This window comes from Catharus ustulatus, chromosome 7 (assembly GCF_009819885.2).
Source record: "Catharus ustulatus isolate bCatUst1 chromosome 7, bCatUst1.pri.v2, whole genome shotgun sequence".
In the NCBI taxonomy this organism is placed as follows: Eukaryota; Metazoa; Chordata; class Aves; order Passeriformes; family Turdidae; genus Catharus; species Catharus ustulatus.
Window position 1 is genome coordinate 5,361,772 of NC_046227.1, and position 23,678 is coordinate 5,385,449.

Sequence of the window (23,678 nt, forward strand, 5' to 3'; positions counted from 1 at the left end):
AGCTAAGATAAATTTAAATGGCTCACAGAGGCACTGCACTGGACTGGAATACAAAAGCAGCTGACTGACTGCAGATGACACTTGGTATTTTTGGTTGTAAGAGACAGAATGTCTTGTTATAGTTCTAGGAATGAAGCTAAGTGCACCTGGCCAGGACTTTTTTCTAACTAACTAAAAAAACAAAGCGAACCAAACAATAAAACACACACACACAAAAGAACATTTAAAGAATAAATAAGTCTATTTGCAAGAAGAAATACTAGAAATATAACAATAACAAAGAAATCCAAACCTCAAATACATTCTTGGTGATTCCGAGGAGGCCAAAATATGCTGTCCCAGTTGCTCCTGAATTCACACATATTTCTCCAACCTCATCAGCTTTACACAGATAAGGAGTCCCATCCACCTTCACAACACACATGCTGGCTGCACAGAGGAAAAACACAGAATCACAGTTAGTCTGCTCCAGCAGCTGACACACGTGGTGCTCTCCCACTGACAGATAAAGATTTTAGTATCAATTATTCATCAGCTACAGCAAGAACACAGCATGTAACAGAGCTCATTTTAGCTTCTTGACAGCCTGTGCACTCTGTTCTCCCAGATTAAGTTCACAAAAGCAGTGTTTTATTCTTACAGTGATCCACAGCCTCCACATCAGCTGCAGCTGAATCCAAGGCACAATGGACTGAGGGAGTTTAAGACTCAAGATCAAGAAATAAATCAATAAATCTACCCAGGTCAATACAAAATAAACATGGCAAAGCCAACTCTGCTGCCTGCATGGACCAAGGACTAAAAGAGATATGTGGGTACATTTTCAAACCTTAGAGAAGTCTTCCAATAGCCAACATCATAGGTCTGAGACAATCATTCACCCTACCAATAGATCAACCTTTAAATTACCTTGGTTTCATAAAAATTACCTATCAGAACAACTAGCAGCTATTAGCAATTGTTTGGAACCATGCAATGATAACCTTGGGTGGCCAAGTAAAGAGCTGCTACTCAAATTCTGGTGCAGTTTCTGGATATTGTATGTGTCAACTAGATGTGTGGAATTAAAAGCTACAGTATGAACTATCAGTCATGCTAAACCCCATATTTTGCATTTTAGGAGGAAAAAAATACAACTCAGTGGTAAACTGGAACTGACAAAATAGTTTACTATTACAGGAAAGAACTTGAGCAAACATCAGAACTCTGTATGTAACACATAAACAGTTCTGCAAAGAGAAGTGTTAATAACTGGAGAAACCACATTTTGCGGGCATTAATAAATGTACAGCCCTCACTGCATTCACAAACATGGAAAAACCAATGCATCAGCCTGCAGTCCTTAAATGATGCTCCATTCATGAAGCCAAAGGACAATCCTATCACCCTGATCAAGTAAAAGAAAAAATACTTACCAGTAACCAATGTATGGTACAGGTAGTCTACAGGTACATTCTAACAGCAGGCACAGTTCTGTCCTGCCAGGTTATACTGCAAGGCTGCCCTTCTGCAGTATCTGTGGAGCCTCTACTCTCGCTTCTCCTCCTTTTCCTGCTTCATGTGTGACATACAAGAGAGTGCATCTACCACCATTTCAGTCTCTCTCAACAGCATTGCATCTGAAAAAGAATTAAAGAGAAGGGAAAAGCAGATGGGATAGGAATGTACATGTGGACTGCACGTCACGAAGAACACAGATTCCTGCTAAGAAAGCTTTCTTCAAATGAGTCCACATGTACATTCTGACAGATGGTGACTTGCAGCAGTCAAACCTGCCAAGAAGTATCCTGGCAGGAGATGAGAATTCTGCTGTTCAAAGGACAATGCTGATGCCCTACCAAAGAAGAATGGATTCAGCTCTGGATGTTTCAAGATTAGCACAGCAGGAATGCAAGAAGAATGCCAGGGGCCTGCACAGCAGAAGGCTGTGACCAAAGTTACTGATGAGGGTCAGGAAGTGCTCTCTTGTGCCCTTACAGGCATTTCATAATGGATCCAATATAAAATGCTTACCCTTGCATTACAGTCTTTAGCAAGAACTTCTCTTCAAGAAAAATACTAAAATGCCAGGATAAAATGCCTTGAAAATCACTGTGGAAGGTATTTCCAGGGTTTCCAGAGAGACCCATCCTTGAGAAAAACAGCATATGGGGATATCAAACGCAGACCTGAATCTCTTCCTGCTCCTCTGGAAAGGACAATAGGCATAACACAAGCCAACTTCCTAGATGAGGATGAACACAGATGTAGGCTCTAGAAGTGATCATCAGCATCCAAAGTGTAACATTTAAATGGAAGAAAACATCTCATTCCAAGCATGCACTGGCACAGGTCTCCAAGAGAAGTTGTTCTGCAGTGGCTGTTGTGCCACTGTGTGACACACTGAAGCCTTGAGGAACACAGAACTGATGAATGTGATAAATTCTAAGGGCTGAATGGAAAAGAGGTGCCCTTAACCCACGATCTAAGGCAAAAAAAGGAAAGTTTCACCAAGTTGTTCCGTAACAACTCTTTCCACTAAGGTAAAGGAACCAGATCCTTCTGCAGTGAAGATGCACTGTGCTAACCACCCGCACCCAGGCAAATGTCAGCTCAGACATGGACAGAAGAAACAATGAAATACAAGACATTCAGGGGCTGGAGACAATGTGAGCATCCCAACATTTATGAAATTGGAACCATCTCCCTAAACTTATAGAAAAGATACTGAATTCAGTCACAGTCCAGAGCATCATTCTGTTCATTGAAGATCTTCTTGCAGAAGCCCAAGATTGGGTGCCAAACTGAAGTCTTCTACTTGAGTGTAAGAAAGTAGCTGCTACAGCAGCAGTGTTTCTAGGAACCAGACTTTGTATTAGAGGCTACATGGATTTAGAACTTTTGGATTCAAGAGTGTTAGCTCTTTTCAAAGAATGATCCTGGTAAAAGAATGGAAAGGATTAGTTGGGAAGTAGAAGGGAGACAAACTTAACTGCAGTTAACATATCCACTAAGCAACATATCCAGGCTCAAACTTAAGGTATGCTTCCAAGGCGACAGTAACAGAACAATCATGTTCCAGTTGATGTGAAAGTTGGAGGCTGAGCTTGGGCAGAAGAAAAGAGGTTTGACACTCTCCCTACCATCTTCACCAGCCCAGTTTGAAAAAATGAACTGAAAATTGTGAGGAGCCAAATTTAGCAATGCCATTCCCAGAAACTGTGCAAAATAGCCCGAGGTGGTCAACAGGTGGAGTAAAACATCATTCATGCAGGACAGGATTCCATGGGAATGCATATTAGATTTTCTCTTAAGAATTCTCATGCTATCTTTGAGGGGAAGGTTTCTCTGTGAATGTTGGCTCTTCCCTCGAGGGTCTTGTGATGGGCATTTATGGTAGATAATGAATTGAAGGGAATGTGGCATCATTGGCCTGTACTGATGGGACTGGCCTGTACCCTGGTACTGACGGCTCTGTTGAGTAAGACCTCCTGAGCAGGTGGGCTCAGCATCTCAGAAAAAAAAAGCAAGATCTGAAGAAAAGGAGGGTGCAAGTGGACATTTTATCCGTAACCTTTTAACCAGATAATTCTGGAATAAAGCATGCCAGAGATCTTCACAGGTAATGAGATCAACACCATTTGGCTTGACCATTTCCAAATGAAATTCAGGAATGTGAGCTCCTATGTCACAAAGTTTTTGAAAGGCTAGGGCAGACTTCCAAGTTCAGTGGGGATCAGAAGATGGAACAAAGCCTTCAGAAAGAAATAGAAAACCAAAAGCAAATCAAGAGCAAGACTCCTCAGTCAGCAGAGGACAAAGAACAGGTGGTGGTATGCTCTCTCCTGTATGCCAAACATCAAGCCAGAATGGACAGACAAGGGCACACCCTCCATGAATACTACACAGGAAAAAGCATAAATCTTACCAAGCAAGGCACAAGTATCTCCACTCTTAGAATGTACATGCAGACTCATTTGCAATTAAGTAATTCATTTACTTAAGTCATTATTTTTTTCTTTTAGCACACCTCTGTATGTAGCTGCTAGTGTCTTTTTTACTTCCTTTGTATGCCAGAGGACTTTGTAAGAGACAAAAGTTATCAATTATCCTTTATAATGAAATCTATCATGTATATTCTGACTTGAGGAATGTACAGAGAAATTTCTGCTGATATTCTGAATATGTGGATAAATTGAAGCAAATCTGGTCCAGATTCTGACAGCTCAATGCTAGTTTTAAAGGAGTTAAGGAATCAAGTTGCCCAAATTCTGCTTAACCTACAAGTAGTTTTGCCACTTACCACTTGTATTTTCAAATAGCAACAGCCATCAATTACAAGTCATATCACTCTGAGGCACTTAATAATACACATTTAACTAGTCTTCCCTCACACAACCAGACAAGTCTCTTGACACTTCTTACTCACGCAGAAAGTTACGGCAGTCTTGTAACTGCCTGCCAGTGGCCCCCTAATCCAGAAGGGTCCTCAGATTTGCCAGACAATACTCCAAGGAATTTTGACAAAGGAGAAGGGTTTTTTCACAGATCCCTTGGACTGCTCAATCAGGCATTTCACAATGACAGAGATGTATTTTTGACAACTCATAATAAGGTGAAATTACTTAGCCATAAGCATAAAGGGAACTTTTCCAACATCCTAAGGCAGACTTGAACCTGCCACTGAGCAGATGCTCTGTGGAAAATTAACCCAGGGGACTTACAGCTCCAACAATTGAATATGCAGAGTAGCAGCAAGCAGCTTTGTGCCTTAGTGCAGTAAAGCACACTATGCTGTGAGAGCAAGCCTACAGCAAAGCCAGGAGCCTCCCTGTGTTGGTTTTTGCATGGCCTTGTTTTTGGTAGCAGGGGGGCCACAGGGGTGGAATCACATGAGATGAACTGATCCAAACAAATATTTCAATTGATCCTGCATCTAATACCACTTTTTTGAACAACAACAATATTGAGTTTAAGCTCAGTCAGTTCTCCAAAGGATTCATGACTACCTGAAGGGCATGCAAACTCAACTCTCTTCATGTCCCTGTGTCTAACCTAGCCAAAGGGCTTCTGGGGATAATAAGGAAAATTAAACAAGACCAATGAGACTTGCACACAATTGCTGTTATTTTCATCAGCAGAGCAGGAAGCTGTCTACCTCCTCTTATTTTTAGCAGGGGCTTTGGCGTACAGAGAAGAGGTTGTTGCTGAAATCACACAAGTTCAGTCTCCATTTTATCTTTACCTTGAGCAAATGCTCTACAGAGAGCAGGGCTTTAGAATCACAGCTCTGCAAAGCAGGAAGTTCATAAGGAGACCATGAATAGCAAAGCCAAAGGGCTTGACCAGAATCAATCAGGTTCTTTGGTAATTATATAATAAACTTGAGGGGTGAGGAGAGTTCAAAAAAATCTGTATTTCATCCTCTCCAAGCACATCAGACCAGGTCAGCACAGGGCCTGAAGCTAGTAGTACAGACAGTGCTATGGAACTGCCAGCCTAAAAGCTGGAGTAGATGGCACCAAGTGATCAGTCCTTCACCCCACAGTTCACAGTCACAGATGTGGTTTGGCACTCTACTAACCTTCTTCAGAGTGTTCTCCTCTCTAAATACAGCTGGGTCTCAAATGAGAATAACAAGGATGAGTCCCTTTTCTTCAATTAATGGGCTGGGGAACAATGCCCAGCTGTACCTAATTCAGGAACCATGGTGTTGCAAACAGATGTCATTAGGAAATAGGTTAACCCAGGTTACTCCTGATCACTTTTTTGTTCTCCATGGGCATGAGAAAACAGTTTCCAGAAATAGTTGTTCCATCACCTTTGCAGGGTTTGAAATGAGGTCCCTTTCAACTGAAATATTCTATTCTATTCCACTCCATTCCATTCCAAAACCAATTCTGCAACAAGCCAAAAGCATTTGCCCACACCAAAATCTACGGTCACTCGGATTTATTGTGCATGAATCTCTAATCCATCACGTGTTTATTAGGTAATGTGTCAAAATATAACTCATACTACCTTAAAGGTATTTAACATTTTTATTTATTCCATGCACACAAGTGTAATAGAAAAAATAATGTATTTGCAATATGCTGAAACCTACACAAAATGCTTTCCTACCTCCAGGCATAATCTGCCCAACATCCTGCACAGTTAACACTGACAACTTCTCCTCTGTATCCACTCTGATCACGCCGAAACTCAGACAATTCATAGATAATACTGCTTTTCCTGGAGGGGGCCCACCCAGTTCAGAAGGTCTGGAAGACAGAAAGTCCAGTTAGACATGAATCAACAGACAATACTGGTGACAGGGTCATGAAAAACATTGTGCTGGTTTCTCAGCCTTGGTAGGGTTAAGAAAAATAATGGTTTCTCACTTTGAACAAACAAGAGTTCAAGACTTTTATAGTAACTAAATGAAGAGCTAAAACAAAACTCTCCAAAATGTCAAAGTATTTTGTTTCAAGTTTTCTTGAAGCTGACTTTCTGAAAAAGCACATTTTGATCAGAACCGCTATAAAAAAATTCCAGCATATGCCACCCATATATCTATTAATAATTAAAGTATTTCTTTTTCTCAAAGCATCCCTTGCTATCTCCAGAAATCCAATGGTATTTTTTAGACCAGTTACAAATATATTTTTTTAAATTTTAAGTCCCTGTTTACAAATCATCATACATAAGCAACTGATTGAGGATTCACCATCTTCTTCCTCCCAAAAGAGCAAGTCTTGCTTTGGGAGCATTTAAAAAGACCCTCCAATAAATTCAGTGAGGATGAGATCTTGCTTTCCCAAAGTACCCTTCTGCCTGACTATTCTTAGAAAATATTACGCTTTCTAAAGAAACCAAACAAAAACCACCCATCCTTCAGTGAAGGAGACACCTGTGAACTTCGTATTTCCTTTGCCTAGGTCTTTGGGCATCTCTATGTGGGTCATGATATTTTCTGACTACCATCTTAACACAAGATTCCCCATCCCTGGAAGTGTTTAAGGCCAGGTTGGATGGGGCTTGGAGTAACCTGCTGTAGTGGAAGGTGTCCCTGCCCATGGCAGGGGGTTTGAACTCCTTCCAACCCAAAGCATTCTGTGATTCTGTGACACATTTCAATAGCCAAGACAAGCTTCAGTTCATTTCTCAGAAAAGGGAATTACCTGCGAATAGCAACAGTTAGTGCCTCTGAAGAGCTAGCACAGGGACAGATGACTTCTGGTCTCAAACCTCTGGACTGAAATACATTCAAGAATGCGTCACAGGAAGATATTGACCCTAGAAAGAACCATCACATAATCAGAAACATTTTTCTTAGAGCAGGAAAGCTTGAGCCGCAGGAATTCAAAGTCTGTGCTTACTCTCAGCTCAGTTATATGAATACTGTTGCATTCATGTACAAACCAAATATTCTTTTAAACTGTCTGAATGGCATTCCAGTTTATTGTAAGAGAGCAGATTTGGAAGAACTCCTAGTAACTAACAACTACATTGAATGAAATTCCCAGCTGCACAGTCCTCCTCTGGCAGCACTCACTAGCACTGAGTACCATGGAAAGTCCTTCAGGGATCAGAATACTTTGTCACTAAGGGTAATTTTATGTCAACTTCTTATACAGCTCCTGTCTGATTGTTTCTTACAGAGGTCACAGCACTTTCAATATCAAACACTTCTGACATACCTTCACAATTCTATCAGGCCTCTAGCACTTGACACAAGGTGGATTATATCTATATTTATATCTTGTAGTTATCAGTTCAAGTCAATTCATGGAAGAGTATAGTACTAATGAAAACATATAGTTCAGAAAATGAATTTACATTGGTAAATACAGCCAAGAAGTGCAAACAACAATGAAAAAGCAGTGGCACACAAATAGTGTTTTACTACAGAACAAACTGCTTAACTCCCCAAGCCTCAGCTCTGACACAGGGCTTACAATAAACAGAATCTTGGCAAGACTGACACTCAGGAAACACATCCATACTCACACGGATTGGCTCCATCTGCCACTATTAACATCCGTAGGGAGCTCAGGCTGACATCTCTCTGATCCCTCTGAGCCAAAAGTGACCAGTGCATATCACGGGATTTTACTACTGCTACACGGGCTGGAAATCAAAACAATAATTATGCTGCATGTGCAGAGCAAAATAAAGACCTATTATAAAATGCTATAGGGGTTCTTGTGTATTTACACAGATTTATGAAACTACACACCAAATTTATGACACTACAAATGTAGGAAACCAATACAAACACCAAATATTCCACTACTATAATGTGTATACTCAAGTGTCTCCAGATGGATTTGATCACAGAATTTGAATGCTTGCTATAAATTCAAATACTAAGAAACACAGTTTCTTTAAAGGATTCTAGAAGAAGCCATCAATGTCACTCATCAGTGAAACTGTGAGCACATAGAATACTAAAATGGGATAAGGTACAAAGATATTTTGCACAAACAAGTTAATTTGTTTTTAATAACCCAAAAAGAGATGGGTGAATTAAAACAACCTTTAGGGTACCTTTGTATGAGCAGACTTTCTGTATCCAGGAAAGTGGATTAACCTTCATTAATGCATAGGGAATACTGATGACATGCATCCTGTTCATAACACTCTGCAAGACAGAGATTCAAAAATAAACTTCCAAGTGACCTAAAAAATATAGAACATTTAACAATGCTTACATAAACACCCCCCCTACCATTACAGCTACAGCATAACTCTTACAGTTAACTGGTAGTGAAAACTGTGAGTATACGCTGAAAAAAGAAACTACACAAGTTACTGAAAAAGCAAATTTATTCTGAAAAATATAAATATTGAAACAAAAGCCATTTGAGAGAACTGATGAATTTACAGCCTCATTCTGATACCAGTACACTACCAATGAAAGAAGCAAACTGATGCAGCTTTTTGCCTTTCTTGCAATACTCACTGTTAACACTCCATGCCAAAGGCCAGCCTCTCTCTTGAAATCCAAGACATTTGTTAGTGTTTCAGCTGAAAGTGAAGGAGAAAAATATAATATTTAAAAAGTATATTTATAAAAACACTTAAGAACTACAAATATTTGTTAAAGCAACTCTGAAACTTCCATGACTGCCAAGGAACCAAAGCTCTGTTGCCTATAACAAACAGGCCGCTTAAGCTCCAAGTGGTTTACTTTACTTATTGCAATCATTTTTGAGTTATGATTACTAGACTAGACTATTACAAGGTATTTAAGCCTTTGAGTCATTATAATACTCCTTCCATGACTGTTTGTAACATTTGCCATTGAAATACACAGACTGAAGATTCAGTCTTCAAGCAAACTTCTTCAGCTGGACTGAAAAAGTTAATTTGACAGAATTAGATCCAGCAAGAAATATCACCATGGCTCTACTAAATTTTCTTGAATATTTTCCCTGTGGAATCTGAGTATCTTATGTGATTCAAAAAAAACAAGTAAGAATCAAAGATTTAAAACCAAGGATTCAACCTGATTTTTGACGGATATCTTCCATTGATTAGGTGAAATTTATCACTGATGTAGGACGGATGCATGCAGGAAAGTACTTGGTTAAATGGTAGCACAGTTTAACTATGCAGATGGTCAAAACCCAGTGCAGTTCTTGGCTGTTCACTGGAAGAATGACTGCAAACAGGCAGATCTCTCGCTATATTAACACCTCTGGGGAGATGCTCTTTTGTGATTAAGTAATAGGAAGATCCCCTCTGATTTCTCAGGTGGCTTAACGCTGTTTCACACCTCACACCCTTTATGAATGAGTAAGTTTGCCTTTCCCTTTGCAGTTGAAGCTACCACTCTGTATTTGAAGTTCTCCGAAAACAGCAGAGATGTGATTATGCAACATAAATTGTATGAAAATACAAAGCTATCAGTATAATTTTAAAGTTACATCTAACTTACCTTCTGAATAACCACAAGCTTGAGTAAGTGCATGACAGTGTGCCAGCATGGAGGCATGAGATACAGTAATGCCCACTGTGCTGCCCTCTTTACTTGTTTTGTACTGAGAAGAGAAAGTGTATGCAAGCATTAGATTAACAGCAGAACCAAGAAACTTTATAGCAGTGAATTGAAAACATATTACAAAACCCCAGCTTTTTTAAATTTAAAAAGCTAGCATAAAAACATATTTATGTCTACAGAATACACTAATATGATAAAAAAATCTGTTAATCCAGTCCAATTAAATTGTCCTGGGGACCCCAAAATACTGATTATCCCCAATCTTCAACCTGACTCCACACAGTCACTCAGGTGACAGTTTGCCTGGCAGCCTGATGCAAACATTCTTGTTTCACAGTTTAAAATATTACAGCTGTCTCTTTTATTGTATCAAGAGTCTAAAGAAAACATCACAACCTATGACAGAGTAAGCACAAAAGTTATCACATTACACTGTATCACCTCAATATAAGCAGTCTCAGCACTGGCATCCCGGACCTGTGGATGCCAGTCCTTGGCTGGTTTTGCCAGATGCTTCCCATCAATCACAAACCACATGAGACGAGGCCAGCCTTCAAAGTAAAAGAAAAGCTACTGTCACCACAGTTCCAAAAATCAGTGTTTTTTCCCCAGTATTCAGGGATAATGACAGGAGGCAAGCAAAGGAAAAATCCCCCTCTGGAGAGGAAAAAACAGCACAAAGTACTGCCATGAAAATCAAGGCAGCTCTTAATGTGTAAGAACCATGCAAGCAAACCCAAAAGCTGCAATTGGACAGCAACAGTGAATATACCTTTTTTTCATGCCATAAAAATAAATCCGTACCTTTGAATGTCACCACCTCGCCAGTCTGAGCTTTTGGGAGGCCTTTCTGACAGGCATCAGTGGTTAAAGCTAACGTGACTCCACAGCTGCCCAAAAGAAACCCAATCTGCTGACTGCCAGCATCCTGCAGAGAAACAAAGAAATAGCAAAATTACAAATAACAAGGCTTTTAGAAAGTTTGTTGTAACTTCTTAATGTTTAGAAAACATTAGGCCTATTTATATCACAGGAAAAACAAAAGTCTATCCCTAAGACCGTTAAATGACTGAGAAAATTTAGTTTCGTTAATGTCAGCTAAGACTTGCAGCAGATCTAGGAAGGAAAGCAGTGTCAGAAGCAATGGCTGTATATCCCTCCTCAACCAACAGGGATGTTAATAAATTCTGCTGGAACAGAAAATTGGTTTGATGCTGTTTCTGAGTCCTGACACACTGAGCAGCAGAGCCTGTAGCTTTTTGGCTCTTTCCTAACAATCTCCAGGTGTATAGGATTATACCTGTATTTCCAGTAACTGTGGTGTGTCTCTGCCTGCCTCATTACTCAGCATGAGAGCTGAAAAGACAACCTTTCTCTGATACACTCACAGAAATACTTCCACACATTTTTTTGAAAATAATGAATTAAAATAATTTCTACAATTACATAACCTAAAATACTTAAATCACTAGCTTAGTATTATTTCCCCCTTTCCTTAACCAAATATTGAATACAAATCCAAGCACAGAATGTACACTGAACAGTCCCCCTGATGTTTTCTAAACAGCAGGCTCTGAAGGACCCCATGTAAGGGGTTGCAGGACTTAAGACACACACAGACAAACACTTCATTTATTTATCAAACCATAAAAATGTTGAATGTATCTGCTTACCTTTCTTGTCAGTGGAACTTCTATTGGGACAGGAATAAGTTCTGCCAGGAGACATCCATAAAATGCCACCATAAACATAACTGGATCACTATTAGGAAATACGAGAGCTACCTACAAAAATACAGTAAAATAAGGAAATAGATTTTTTTTGTCATTTGGCAGAGGTGGGGGGGGACTGCTTTTGAATTTGTGGAACAAAACTTTCACAACAATGTCCAGGTTCATAGATAACCAGGCAGAGAAATACTAAGTATTGAAACAATGTATAAGTCACAGCAATGATTACTTCACAATATATTATTACAGTATTTTATTTTTTTTACAAAATTTTCTTCAGCTAAAGCTGTTCCTCACTATTTCATCCACAGGGACCACTTCCAACAGAGCCTACCCGGTCTCCAGGCTTCAGCAGGGGTTCATTCTTAGTGGTTAACTTGTTTAGCAGGGTATAGGCTAACTTCAGGCTTCGACTCCATAGCTTGCCTAAAGAATAAAAGAAGAAATTAAGAAGTAGAAACTAAAATTTTAACACTTGGTCGCTCACACATGTACTAATAAGCATGACTCTATGAGAACAGTTGGCCAAGTCCAAGTACAATTTAGTACTTGGCTTCTTTTTAGTTTACCTTTTTCTTTTTTTTTTTATTTTAAATGTAAAACTAAACATGATATTCTAAACACCACTCAAAGCTCCACTGCAGAGTAAATTACTGCAGCTGCTCAGCTATATTTCCTGCATCCTTCATCAGTGAGAATGCAAACAATGAAGTTTAACATTCTAATACATTATACAATGAAATGCTGCAGCGAGCTATCCTGCAGGACAGAGTTATTTTCCCCAAAAATGCAATTTACTATAATATCTCTAGTTCAGTAATACAGGCAAGTTTCACTTCCCACCATTAACATCCTGATTATGCTCCTGAGGTATAAAGTCTTCTTTATAAGGCTGTGCAAGGAGATGTTAAAATGGAATGTCTCCTCTGAGAATCTGAAGAGTGCATTATTAGTCATCTGTTTCCACCTCCCAGTTTACACTGGGCTATTTTTAGTGTTCTTTTATGAAAAAACCCACACAGTTCTAAGAGATTTACAAATAGCCACTTGGAAAGAATCAATATGCTTTGCAATAAACATTTTCTCTTCCTTCTTTAAAAACGTTTCTCATATACAATGAATGAATAATTTACATTCCTACAGCACTCTCCAGCCATGTGTTACAAGCACAGGCAGTCCTTCTGAAGTAAGGCAAACTGTTGTTTCATGATGAACACCTAATTCCTCCTCCCAGCTGGCTCCAACACATACCATAGGTGAGGGTATAAATGGCTTTCCCAGTGGTATCCAATGCTGTCAGACAAGGGGCTTTGGACTGGGTGGTTCCCCAGCGCTGCAGGGCAGCCAGCAGTGAGGGAGGCCAATTGGTCACAACCCCCAGGGGCTCCCCTTTAAGTACATTCACTTGATTTCCTTCAGGCTTTGGTTGGTTTGGGTCAGGCTGTTGCACTAAAACCAGAGCACAGTAAAAGGGAAATGTCAATCTGTACAAAACATGTAACTTACACTTCACAGACTATTCTATGAACCATTCACCTCTTCCTCACTGCTATCACTACTTCTCCTCTGCTATATGATGATGCTGTGCTAATCATCTGCTGGCTTCCCAAAAAACAGCAACCATCGCTTCAGAGCTGTGATTCCACATTATCAAAAGATCAGAATTGGAACCTTTAGGCCACTTCTTTCTACTTTGGAAAGCTGCAGTTTTTTGTTGCTTGTTCTCCACATCTATTTTAATGCAAGCCTCCATCAAGTCAAGAAGGGTTATCAGAAACAATGGCTTCAGTGACGTCTGGACACTGATTTTTGCTGCACTGAATTCTCAACAGATGATGGAAAATGACACTATGCCTGTCTAACAATGTATTTTTAAAAAAAGGCCTTCTGTTAAAATCCTGCTCTAAGCTGCTCCACAAAGTGAAGTATCTTGATCTTAGTTAGCAAAGTCCTGGTTGAAGTTAGCAAACAATGTAGACAACCAGCAAAAGGAATGGTTCCAAGTGTTGCTTTCCACAATTACATGCACCTCAATGGAAGTTTATCTGGAGAAACTTCAGCAAAAGCCTAGAATCACAAAAACTTGTATCTTACTAGTATCAAACCAATAGTAGGGGAACTCTAGTGGAAGCTGCTCAGAAATGTCACACTGAGTAGGAGGGTTCAGTTAAAGATTATCTCCCACTTGTAGTAACATATGCCCTTTCTCACTCAACTGCATTAATTTTAACATGACTAGTTTTTTATTGAGAAAAGAAACCAACACTTGCTAACTATCATTTCTGTCATGAACCACTTACACAAGAAGTAAAAAATGTATCTGAAAGAAAATTAACCTTCTAGTAGTTCTTCAAAGTCATCCACAAAAAACTCCTTCAAAGGTGGGCGTTTCGGTCTTTTCAAGGTATTTAGCAGCTGCTGGATTTTAGAGGACACTCTGCTGTTCACTGGGACACCTGCCAAATGGAAAAGACTTATTATTTATCATATATTAATCCAAAATACATTAAAACACACAACTTTCAGGTGGAAAAGTCATTCAGGACAAGTATCTTGTTTTGAAGAAAACAGCTTTAATTAGTAAGAGTTTCCACCATGGATTTATTTGCTTTCAAACAATGCTGTTCCCTGGGTACCTGGCTGATGCAGACACCTTCTCACACTTTATTTTAGCTTTTCAAGTGACTGACCCCTTCATGAGATTTCAACTAAAACATGAAGAATGTCCTTTTCTCCAGGAATCTAGTTATTTACTACACCTTAACATTCATTCCATTCTGAAACCACCAGTATGCTTGGAAAAAATAAGTGAATCTTTCAATATTTTACATGCTTGTAAAAATAATCACAACACAAAACATGTTAAATGCTGATTTTCATTTGTGTATGTTAAATTAAATGTAAATGCATGTTTTTATACGTATCAAAATTTAAAGTTCTGAGGCAATATAAAGATGCATATGAAGATTTATACACAAGGGGACACAGATGGAAAGGCAGGAGGTCTAGAATGCAATCACCATCTGCAGTTTCCAGAATGCTGCTGCTGTAGCCTCTGGGCACTCCTCGCACGGACGCGACCTGCGGGCGCTCGTGGTGCAGGTATTCCACCAGGCCAGTGGTCACGTCAGGGGGGGCAGAGTGGTTCTCTGAAGAAATGCAAGACACATAGAGGAGCTCATCAGGTACCTTAAGAATCAGCATCATCAAAATTGCTTCTTACATGAGGCTATTTCACAAATCCTCAAAGGGGCTTGAGAACCTCCTTACAATCCGGAGGCATGAGCCTGCTGGGAGCTGTGCCCCATTTCCTGGCTGTACAGCAATGCTTAGGGAATATCACAGAATCACAGAATGGTTTGGGTTGGAAGGGACCTCAAAGCTCATCTTGCTCCCACCTCTTGCCATGGACAAGGACACCTTCCACCAGACCAGGCTGCTCCAAGCCCCATCGAACCTGGCCTTGAACACTTCCAAGGATGGAGCAGCCAGAGCTTCTCTGGGCAACCTGTGCCAGGGTCTCCTCACTCCCACAGGGAAGAATTTCTTCTTAATTTGAGTCTCTTTTTTTTCAAATTTAAAACCTTTTCCCCTTGTCTATCACTAGCTGCCCCTGTAAGAAGTTTCTATCATCACTCCAAAACTGTAACCGAGGTTATAGAATGGTTTTCAATGGAATGGGTTAGAAAATGGCAGTATTTTTTGAGAAGTGTCTGAACAATGGACAACAAGAATAGGAGGACTGAAATATTCAGAATCCTGATGAGCAAAAATAGGAATGCAGCAGGGAACAGTTGGAGAAAACCCTGCTGCCCAGGGCTGGAGCTGCCTCTATAGACATAGCCTTTGGAGGACCTCAGCATGTCACAAATCCTGCCAGAAAAGCTCCAGGCAGAGGGAAATCTGGGCAGTACTCTGAAATACACACATTATACCCCAGTCTGAAACAGTGATCAGCCCCAAGATCAGCCCCAAATGCTTACTGCACTGGTCCCACATTTCCAGAGCTGACACACAAGCCACAAGTCCAGCTCTAAGCGGTTTCAGAGAGATCACCAGAAGAAAAATTTAAATCCATTCCCATCCTTTCCAATAGACCTCTCTGCAATGTCTGCATTGCAGAGACTAAATTCCTTTCATGTGGGTGAGGTGCATGAAGGAGAAAGTGTTAGTTCATCTCTCAAGAAAAATGCCCTGGAATCAATTACCACAAAGATAACAACTGTGTAAATCTGACCTGTATAACCATTGCACAGGATGCACAGAGAGCCTGAGTATACCTCATTTATATGCTCTCACTCTGTTCTACATATTTCTGAAGTTGATTTTTGGTTGTTTTTTTTCCCCTTGACTTTCCCAAAGTCCCAAACCATAGGCTTCCTGCAGCATACAACTTGGCCACAGAGATAGGTGTACCTAGTTCCTTCCCACTTCCCACCTGACAAGTGCTGTAGAGACCAGTAGTGTCTCACTATGTATGGAGAAGGATAGGTTCTGTTTTCAGGATTTATGCTCAGATAAAAACCACATTAGCTTAATTAATCATTTGAGCATTTCATTAATAAATGCCCATGAGACCCCATGCTATTAGTCTGTATAATCCAGATATACCATGGCACAGCAGGGTAAGAGAAGTGGCGAGGAATTAAAAAAATAAAGTGTGAGCAGACTTGTGACTTCAGGAAGAAAAGTTAATTGGATTCAGACTGAAGGACCTTTCCATTAGTGATGACAAGGCAGAGATAAATGCAAGAGGGCAGTGTCCAAAGAAAGAACAAATGGGATATGATAGAGAATTAAAAGCCACCATAATCTGCATTTCCAGCTGCTCTAAGAGTTAAGGTGGGAAATACTCCACAGTTGATACGGTGATCTTGAAAAAAACTGAAACACACCACCAGCCTTATTTATTAAAAAACACAAAAGAAAGAAAAGCCTCCCAGCATGAAGGGTTGTCCTTGCTGCTATTAAGTGAAAGACAAACATCTTAAAATAATGCACATTCCTATCTGACTCCATTAAATACTGTAAGCTTGCATTTCCAACACTGCAGTTTACTGCCCTGGAACTTAGTTCAAGCTCACGATTAAAAATGCATGCTGGAGAAGAGGAACTGCAAGGGAACAAGCTGCTAAATTTAAATTCTCCAGCATCTCAAAACTGTGACTAACTATTCAGTACATAACCAAAACATAGAATATTTCAGTAGGGCATGACAATTAAGATATGCAAGATGCCTTTCAGATTGCTGATATCAGCACACTGAAAAAATAAATAAACTCTTCTATGCTCTATGACAAATCAAACCCCCTTTTAGAAAGTATGGGAGTATTTACCAAGAATCATACATTTGCAGTGTAAGAATTGAGTAAGTTTTCATACTCTTGTGAGCTAGAAGTACATGCAAACAGGAAAAATGAACTGATATTGGCCATGCATGAATGTTACCAAGCTAGGAATGAAAAGTGATAGAACATGGCAAGCATTGCAGAAATGAGGGAGACCATTCTTATGTGAAAATGCATCTAGTTTTTTTTTTTTTTTGTGAAAGGCACTGGAAATTTCCTCTTTAGAAATATTTTTAATAGATCAGCTCTTTATGATCCCTGAGCTTCCTTCCTTCTAGATACTATAATTACTTCCTATTAATGCCTGCATACAGCCCAACATTCAGCTGCTTAAATGCTGGACCCTGAACTCATAGAAAGGTTGATTCTGCATACAATGTTGTTGATTAAACAGTCCTGACAGACAGGTCTATCTTGTCTGGGTCATGAGACATAACAAGACATAATGTATCTGTGCTACACTTTGTGCATCTTGCAAGTTTTTGCAGCTATATTAAGAATTTCATCAATCCCAGTTAAACTTTAAATATTAGCCATAACTGACTTTGTAATTTCAAGGAGTTAAGCACAAATTCAATTAATCCATAACATGAAATCCAGAATGGCTCAAAGGGAAGTGGTGCTAAATTACCCTTTTTCTTACATCCAAGGACAAACAAAATTGCAAATTTCTCTTTATTAATAAGCTTGGAAATGGGAATATGAAAAATTAGGTTTCTTTAAAGGTTTTTGTACAAACAGCAAAAAATTTCCCTGATTTTCAGTACCTCTGATTACATAACTTTCCAAAAGATTCTGTGTGTTTTTCTGTCTTTTGGGTGCTTAACCAAGTGAATCATGTTTGAAACAATTTGACATTGTTTAGGGTAAATACATGCAGATTGGAAACATGCAGCAAAACCAGGAATCCTTTGAAATTCTGCTTTGGAATCCACTAAAACTGAACCATAGATTCTTGGTAAAGCAGGCATTTTACCAAGAAGAATGCACGTTCAGATCTCATGAGCAACTCGCTTGGGTTAAATACACATTCCCCATACCTACCTGGTCTGTGAATTGCACTTTTTAAGGCTATTCACAGGTTATCTCCTGGTGAAGACCGCTGTGTTTAGCCCTGCTTGGGATTCATAATCTGATTTCATTCCAACCACACCGGCAGGTTTACTGACCTATCTGCGTGTGTGCCATGAGATCTGCAAGCACAGTGGCAGCAGTGGTGGCAGGAGCAGTATTGGAAGCAGCAGCAGGTTTCCCTCCAGGATGAGATGAGGTGGAGGATGCAGAGGATGAGGTGGAGGAGCCCTGAATGACCCGGTTAAGCCAGGGCTCTACGTTGGAATGGCTCTGGAACGGAGTGGAGCTGATCCGCCCTTGCCGCCGCAACGAGCCCTCATCTTCTGATGCTGACGATGTGTCTGTGGTCAAAATAATGATGAGAGGCCTGTAATGTGGGAATGGCAATGACCCAGCACCAGGAACACGGCGTTTGGCCGTGCCCCACGTGCTCCACACAGCGTTCTCACGTGCACACGTGAGGGGTGGTGCTAAAGGAATGGGATATTCACCCACATAAATCCCTCTCGCTGCTGGTTTTTGGGTTAACACAACAACTTCTACACATTAGGGCCACAACAGACTTGGAGCAAAGTTTGTTATCTCCAACATTTGGAATGACATTAGAGTTAAAAAAGGTTTCTACCTACAGTAGAGGATCAGTGAGCATCCCTTCCCTATTCCACTGAAAAAATATTTCTGTTCTGAACAGGTAAGTTTTATCTCATCACACCTGAATAAATAAACCCCATGATTCCTCTTTCATTTCTTTCTTTACTAATTTTGAGTAAAATGAGTTTCTGTTCTTTTCCTTTTTCACTCATTTTGAGGGAAAGGGAATTCTTCACTTTCCGATTCTTGTGACAAATTGTTTTGAGAATTAATTCCTAAAAAACGCATGCTGCTCTGAAGTTCACTGAAAGAGTAATTACAAAGTATGTATTTTAACCACATAAACTGATATTAATGAGTAATACACAGAAATGCTTAGTAAAGCATCTTTTTATTCTGTATGTATATTTGTTGTTGTTAGAAGTCTGACAAAGGGATCCTAATTTAATTACCATCCAGTTACTTACAACTTTCCAGACATTTGTTTTTGGCATGCAATCCTTCCTTATTTATTATCCATCCAAGAAAAAATAAAAAAGCCATTGTAAATATCAAGAAAATACATCCCTTATGATTTTGAGTGAAAAACAAAGTCTTATTGCAGAAAAAAATCTTGCCCTCATAAAGAAATTGCTGAATTTTAGTGACTTGATTTTTTACATGCTTTATATAAGGTAGGGCATCTGTTGCTATACTCTAAAGAGTCCCACACATGGAAATCTGGGGTGAGTTACATCAGGAATTCTGTAACCTTAATTTGGGCTATTTTCTTAATCCTCTGGACACATAGTTGTTCATCTACATACAACTGTTCAGCTAGATACAATTCCATAAAAATTTCTTGAAGCAACATAAAAAAGCTACTCCTCATCTTGGGCAATACATTTCAGTTACCAGCTCTGTAATTTTCTGATTTTCAAGAATATGTGCATTTCCAATAGCTTCAGAATAATTTCTCTTAGGAGTCTAAAGCCACAAAACAAAAAAGCCATTTCATAAGAATTGCATTATCTTGATGGATTTTGAAATTTAAAATTATTAAGTTATAATTGTTATTTGACCTCCCTCACCGAACAGGACAATTTTGAATGAAAACACCCAAAAACCAGATCTCTGAGAAGATTCAGCTGTGGTGCATCCCCATTCCTGGGGCCATGTCTCATGTGATACTTCCAGTCTGCTGCTACATTTGGAACTTTTGGCAGCTGACTTCATTTGCTCCTGGAGGAGAAGCCAAACTTATCCCATATTGCTTGCAACCTCCCCATTCTTTTAGGCAGAAAGCAAAAACATATTTCAGGAATATGGAACAATCTAGGATTATGAACAGCCTGGGATTGGAAAAAACCAAAGAAACCAAAACCACCATGTCTGCAATTTATAATCACTTCAGAGGAGGAAATAAAACTATAGAAAAAGCAGGTTTCTCAAAGAAATACACACTCAGAGAATACACACTCCTCACCTAGAATCAAGATCAATGAAGACTGTGTACAAAAATGGAGGATCCATGGTAAAAGCATTCTAATATCAAAACATAAATACACCATGAAGTAGCAAGGTCCCCCCAGAAGTAGCCCTGTGTCAGTGGCATGGGTTAATCCATGAATCCTGGTGTGTGGTGACAGAACAGTGACAGAATACTGTGTGCTTGGCTTCCAGCTCTTCCTGGCTGGGAGCTGACCCAAGACAGTGACAGAAGCCACCCCTCTTTGAGCCAAACTTACATGAAGGCTCAGCTCCAGTTCTGATCACAGGAAATCCGTGTGGGAAGGATCAAATACTCAATGAGACAAAACCAAAAGTACGTTAGAATTTCTGGGTGGATGACAGATAAAAGTAGTTCCTTTACTGCCAGCCAGGAGCTGGATTTCAATTTAACACTGTGCTGAGAACCACGGATTCACAGAATGGTTTAAGTGAGAAGAGACCCCCTAAAGCTCATCTCGTTCCACCCCCTGCCATAAGCAAGGACACTTTCCACTGTCCCAGGCTGCTCCAAGCCCTGTCCAACCTGGCCTTGGACACTTCCAGGGATGGGGAAGCCACAGCTTCTCTGGGCCAGTGCCTCACAATCCTCGGGGTAAAGAAAGTGAATGCAGTGCTTCCTTCCCGGTACCTGATGGTAGTTGTTAGGAATAAAGTTTGAAGAAAGTTTGAAGTAACTAATACCAAAGCATGTTTTCATTTCATCAACTCCTGCCAATACAAGGACTTAAGGCAGTGTGTGAATGGCTCAGGATTAGATGCTCAACTTTGGATCCTTCTTGCTGAGCTAACTTTGCAAATAAAGGCAGGCCTATAAAAAGACAATTATTTTTATGATTTGATATAGCTGAAGAAAGTACCTAGAATATTTTAGAATGTCCTGGTTCCACATGATACAGAACTCATCCAGTGGCCCATTCTCTTATAGAGATAAGGGGATCTCGTAATACCTTCTCTTAGAAAGAGCTTGACAAATTCTAGAGGCACCTGACTCTTCACAGAATATCCTGAGTTGGAAGAGATTAATGAGGAATACTGAGTCCAACTCCAGGCTCCAGGGAGCACCCCATGAATGACACCACGTGCCTGAGAGTGTTGTTCAAACAGTTCATGAACTCCAGCAGGCTTGTGGTCATGACCACATCCCTCTGGTGGTCACATCAGCTTTCAGCACCTGCTATTTAAGGTGTTACTGCACCCTGCTCAATCCCAGTGTGAGCACACTTGGCTTCTTTGCTGACCACCTGCACAGGCATGTTAGAAGATGACACTCCAGCAGCACAAACACACAAAAACCATGCAGATCCCACAGCATGTACACATGTACAGCATGGAGTGCAGGCTCAGGGACATGGCCAGGCATGTGCTCCATTTACACACCACCAGCCCTTTATGATCCTCTTACCCTGCTGTTTTCCCCACACTCATTCCTCTAAGTCTGCCCCTTTGCTTGTCTGCACTTCCTCACATTAACATCCCATAACAAGACTCACACAGTTATGAAATACTCTTGCCCTGCCTCCCACAGTGTGTCCCTCACCCCTCTGTGCTCCCTCCAGTTCAGAAGCTGCTCTAGTGTTGACTGGTCTTGATGGGCTTCACGCCTGGCCAGGAGGGCTGAGACTCTCCACGGACAGGTCAGGACAGGGTGACCCCTCTCAGAGTCCTGAACTTGCCTTCCTGCCTGCTGCTGTTCCCAGTGCCTCTTTGGGCTTGTGCAGACGGGTCTGGGACAGGCTGGTGGCTCCTGGGAAAGGAATTATTTGTGCTCCCCACCTGCCATGCCCTGTGCTCCTCTGCAGGGCAGCTTTTATCACACAACCTAACATTCTCTTCATAGTATCTCCACTTCTTTTTAGTAGTAGCTCAGAAAAAAAGACACTTCAATAAAAATACTTGGCATATCTTCCAGGCAAAAACCACATATAAGAACACAGAGGATTACTGTTTATTAACTAATGAAATAATTGGAGAACCCACAAAAATAATATACTTAAATGTGTGACTAGCAAACTTAAGTGGGAATTCTCTTTAAAAGCGAAGAAAAGAAAGAAGAAATAGAGCTCAGAAAGCAGGAATATGGCATACCTGAACTCTTCTTTTAAAGAAGGGGGTTAAGAACTACAAATGATAGGGAACGGCAGAAGTCAGTGTGCTTCTGCTCCTGGGTCACATTACAAAAGACACGTGCACATTCTCAAAATTAAACATCTTAGGAAATCCCTCTTTGTATACAAGACATCAGCCTCAAACCACTTGGCTTGTTAGCACAATATGTTATATGATCTTCTTAACCCCCAGAAAATTCATTGTGAGACAACAGAAGATGACCTTTACCCCCTAAAAATTAAAGAAGGCATTCTGCCATAACCAATCTGAACAATTATAGTGTATGATTTTCTGACTGCTTCAATCTGCTCACCACTGAAGTTGAAACCATCTGAAGAGTGCTCCACAATTAATGCAGCAACTTAATGCTCTGGTATTTTCTTCAACTTTTAAAAGAATTTTCTTCAGTGGGAAAGGAGGTATTTTCAGCTCTGACATGTTTGCCTAGATTATCTCCTCTGAGTGAGATATGATGTAAGAAAACATACTTAATGCATAAAGGGCACCTGCTCACTCTATGACTGCTTTCATGTGCACTTTCAGCAGCTACACCATCTCTAGATGAAACACTTAAAAACACGAGGGAAAACATCACAGTATAAATCCAACCAAATCCTGATCATTGGGAAATGCAGCCACGATACAGAACTTTAGTGCAAACTATTAACAACTTAGGGCAGGGACACCTTCTGTTTTCCCAGGCTGCCCTGTCCAGCCTGGCTTTAGACATTTGCAGGGATGGACAGCTTCTCTGGGCAGCTCTGTTAATTCTCTGTGCCCACCCAACATATACCTGGAGGGGTGTATGTCTCTACTGATGAGTGCACCAGGACAGAGCGTCTCTTCGAGGGCATGGGCATCTTCCTCTCTTTGTATTTTGCAAGTGCTGCTTGTACTGCTTCAGTGTGGACATCTATATAGAAAGCAAATAAACAAAAAGGTTAGAACTTCAGTTAATCAGGAGACTAAATCAGCACCACTGCCTCCAGCTCCAATCCAGTGCAGAAGCAATGGTTTCTAAAGCTAAGGGAGAATATAAGCAGGGGCAAGCTGATACATTTTCCTCATGAAACCAGCCTGAAAATGCTGCTCTGTGAGTAGCATTTTGGAAACCACCCTGAAATAAATACAGCAGTTACACAGTACCCAGTACGTTAGTTTTGAACTATCTGTTATTTTCATTTGGGCGGGGGAGGGGGAATTTCAATGCAGATTCTGTAAATTTGCAACAGCATTTGACTCTTCATCTTCAAAACCCAGGAAAGGAAAAGAACTACAAGTACAGGCATACTTGAAGTTCTCACAAATCAATGCAAGTAATAAAAAACAAAAAAAAGAGACTAATGGACTCAATGATCTTAGAGCTATTTT

The 23,678-nt window shown here is 40.2% G+C and overlaps 1 protein-coding gene across 5 annotated transcripts in view; it reads right to left on the bottom strand.

Moving 5' to 3' along the window:
* DIP2A (disco interacting protein 2 homolog A) overlaps positions 1 to 23,678 on the bottom strand; it is a 72,669-nt gene that overhangs the window by 17,074 nt on the left and 31,917 nt on the right. For 4 of the 5 annotated variants that reach the window (XR_004418484.1, XM_033065030.2, XM_033065031.2 and 1 more), the window contains exons 4-19: positions 23,101 to 23,220; positions 18,215 to 18,460; positions 14,718 to 14,846; positions 14,034 to 14,153; positions 12,949 to 13,146; positions 12,032 to 12,123; positions 11,641 to 11,751; positions 10,772 to 10,895; positions 10,409 to 10,518; positions 9,905 to 10,007; positions 8,927 to 8,991; positions 8,512 to 8,605; positions 7,972 to 8,091; positions 7,143 to 7,257; positions 6,103 to 6,242; positions 293 to 429 (exon numbers count right to left, since the gene is read on the bottom strand). Coding sequence is in view for 4 of the 5 variants with exons in the window: in XM_033065030.2 (XP_032920921.1) it covers positions 293 to 429; positions 6,103 to 6,242; positions 7,143 to 7,257; positions 7,972 to 8,091; positions 8,512 to 8,605; positions 8,927 to 8,991; positions 9,905 to 10,007; positions 10,409 to 10,518; positions 10,772 to 10,895; positions 11,641 to 11,751; positions 12,032 to 12,123; positions 12,949 to 13,146; positions 14,034 to 14,153; positions 14,718 to 14,846; positions 18,215 to 18,460; positions 23,101 to 23,220 (2,024 nt within the window). In the remaining variant the exon portion in view is untranslated. The remainder of the gene's footprint in view (positions 1 to 292; positions 430 to 6,102; positions 6,243 to 7,142; positions 7,258 to 7,971; positions 8,092 to 8,511; positions 8,606 to 8,926; positions 8,992 to 9,904; positions 10,008 to 10,408; positions 10,519 to 10,771; positions 10,896 to 11,640; positions 11,752 to 12,031; positions 12,124 to 12,948; positions 13,147 to 14,033; positions 14,154 to 14,717; positions 14,847 to 18,214; positions 18,461 to 23,100; positions 23,221 to 23,678) is intronic. The other variant, XM_033065032.2, reaches the window with a different exon arrangement.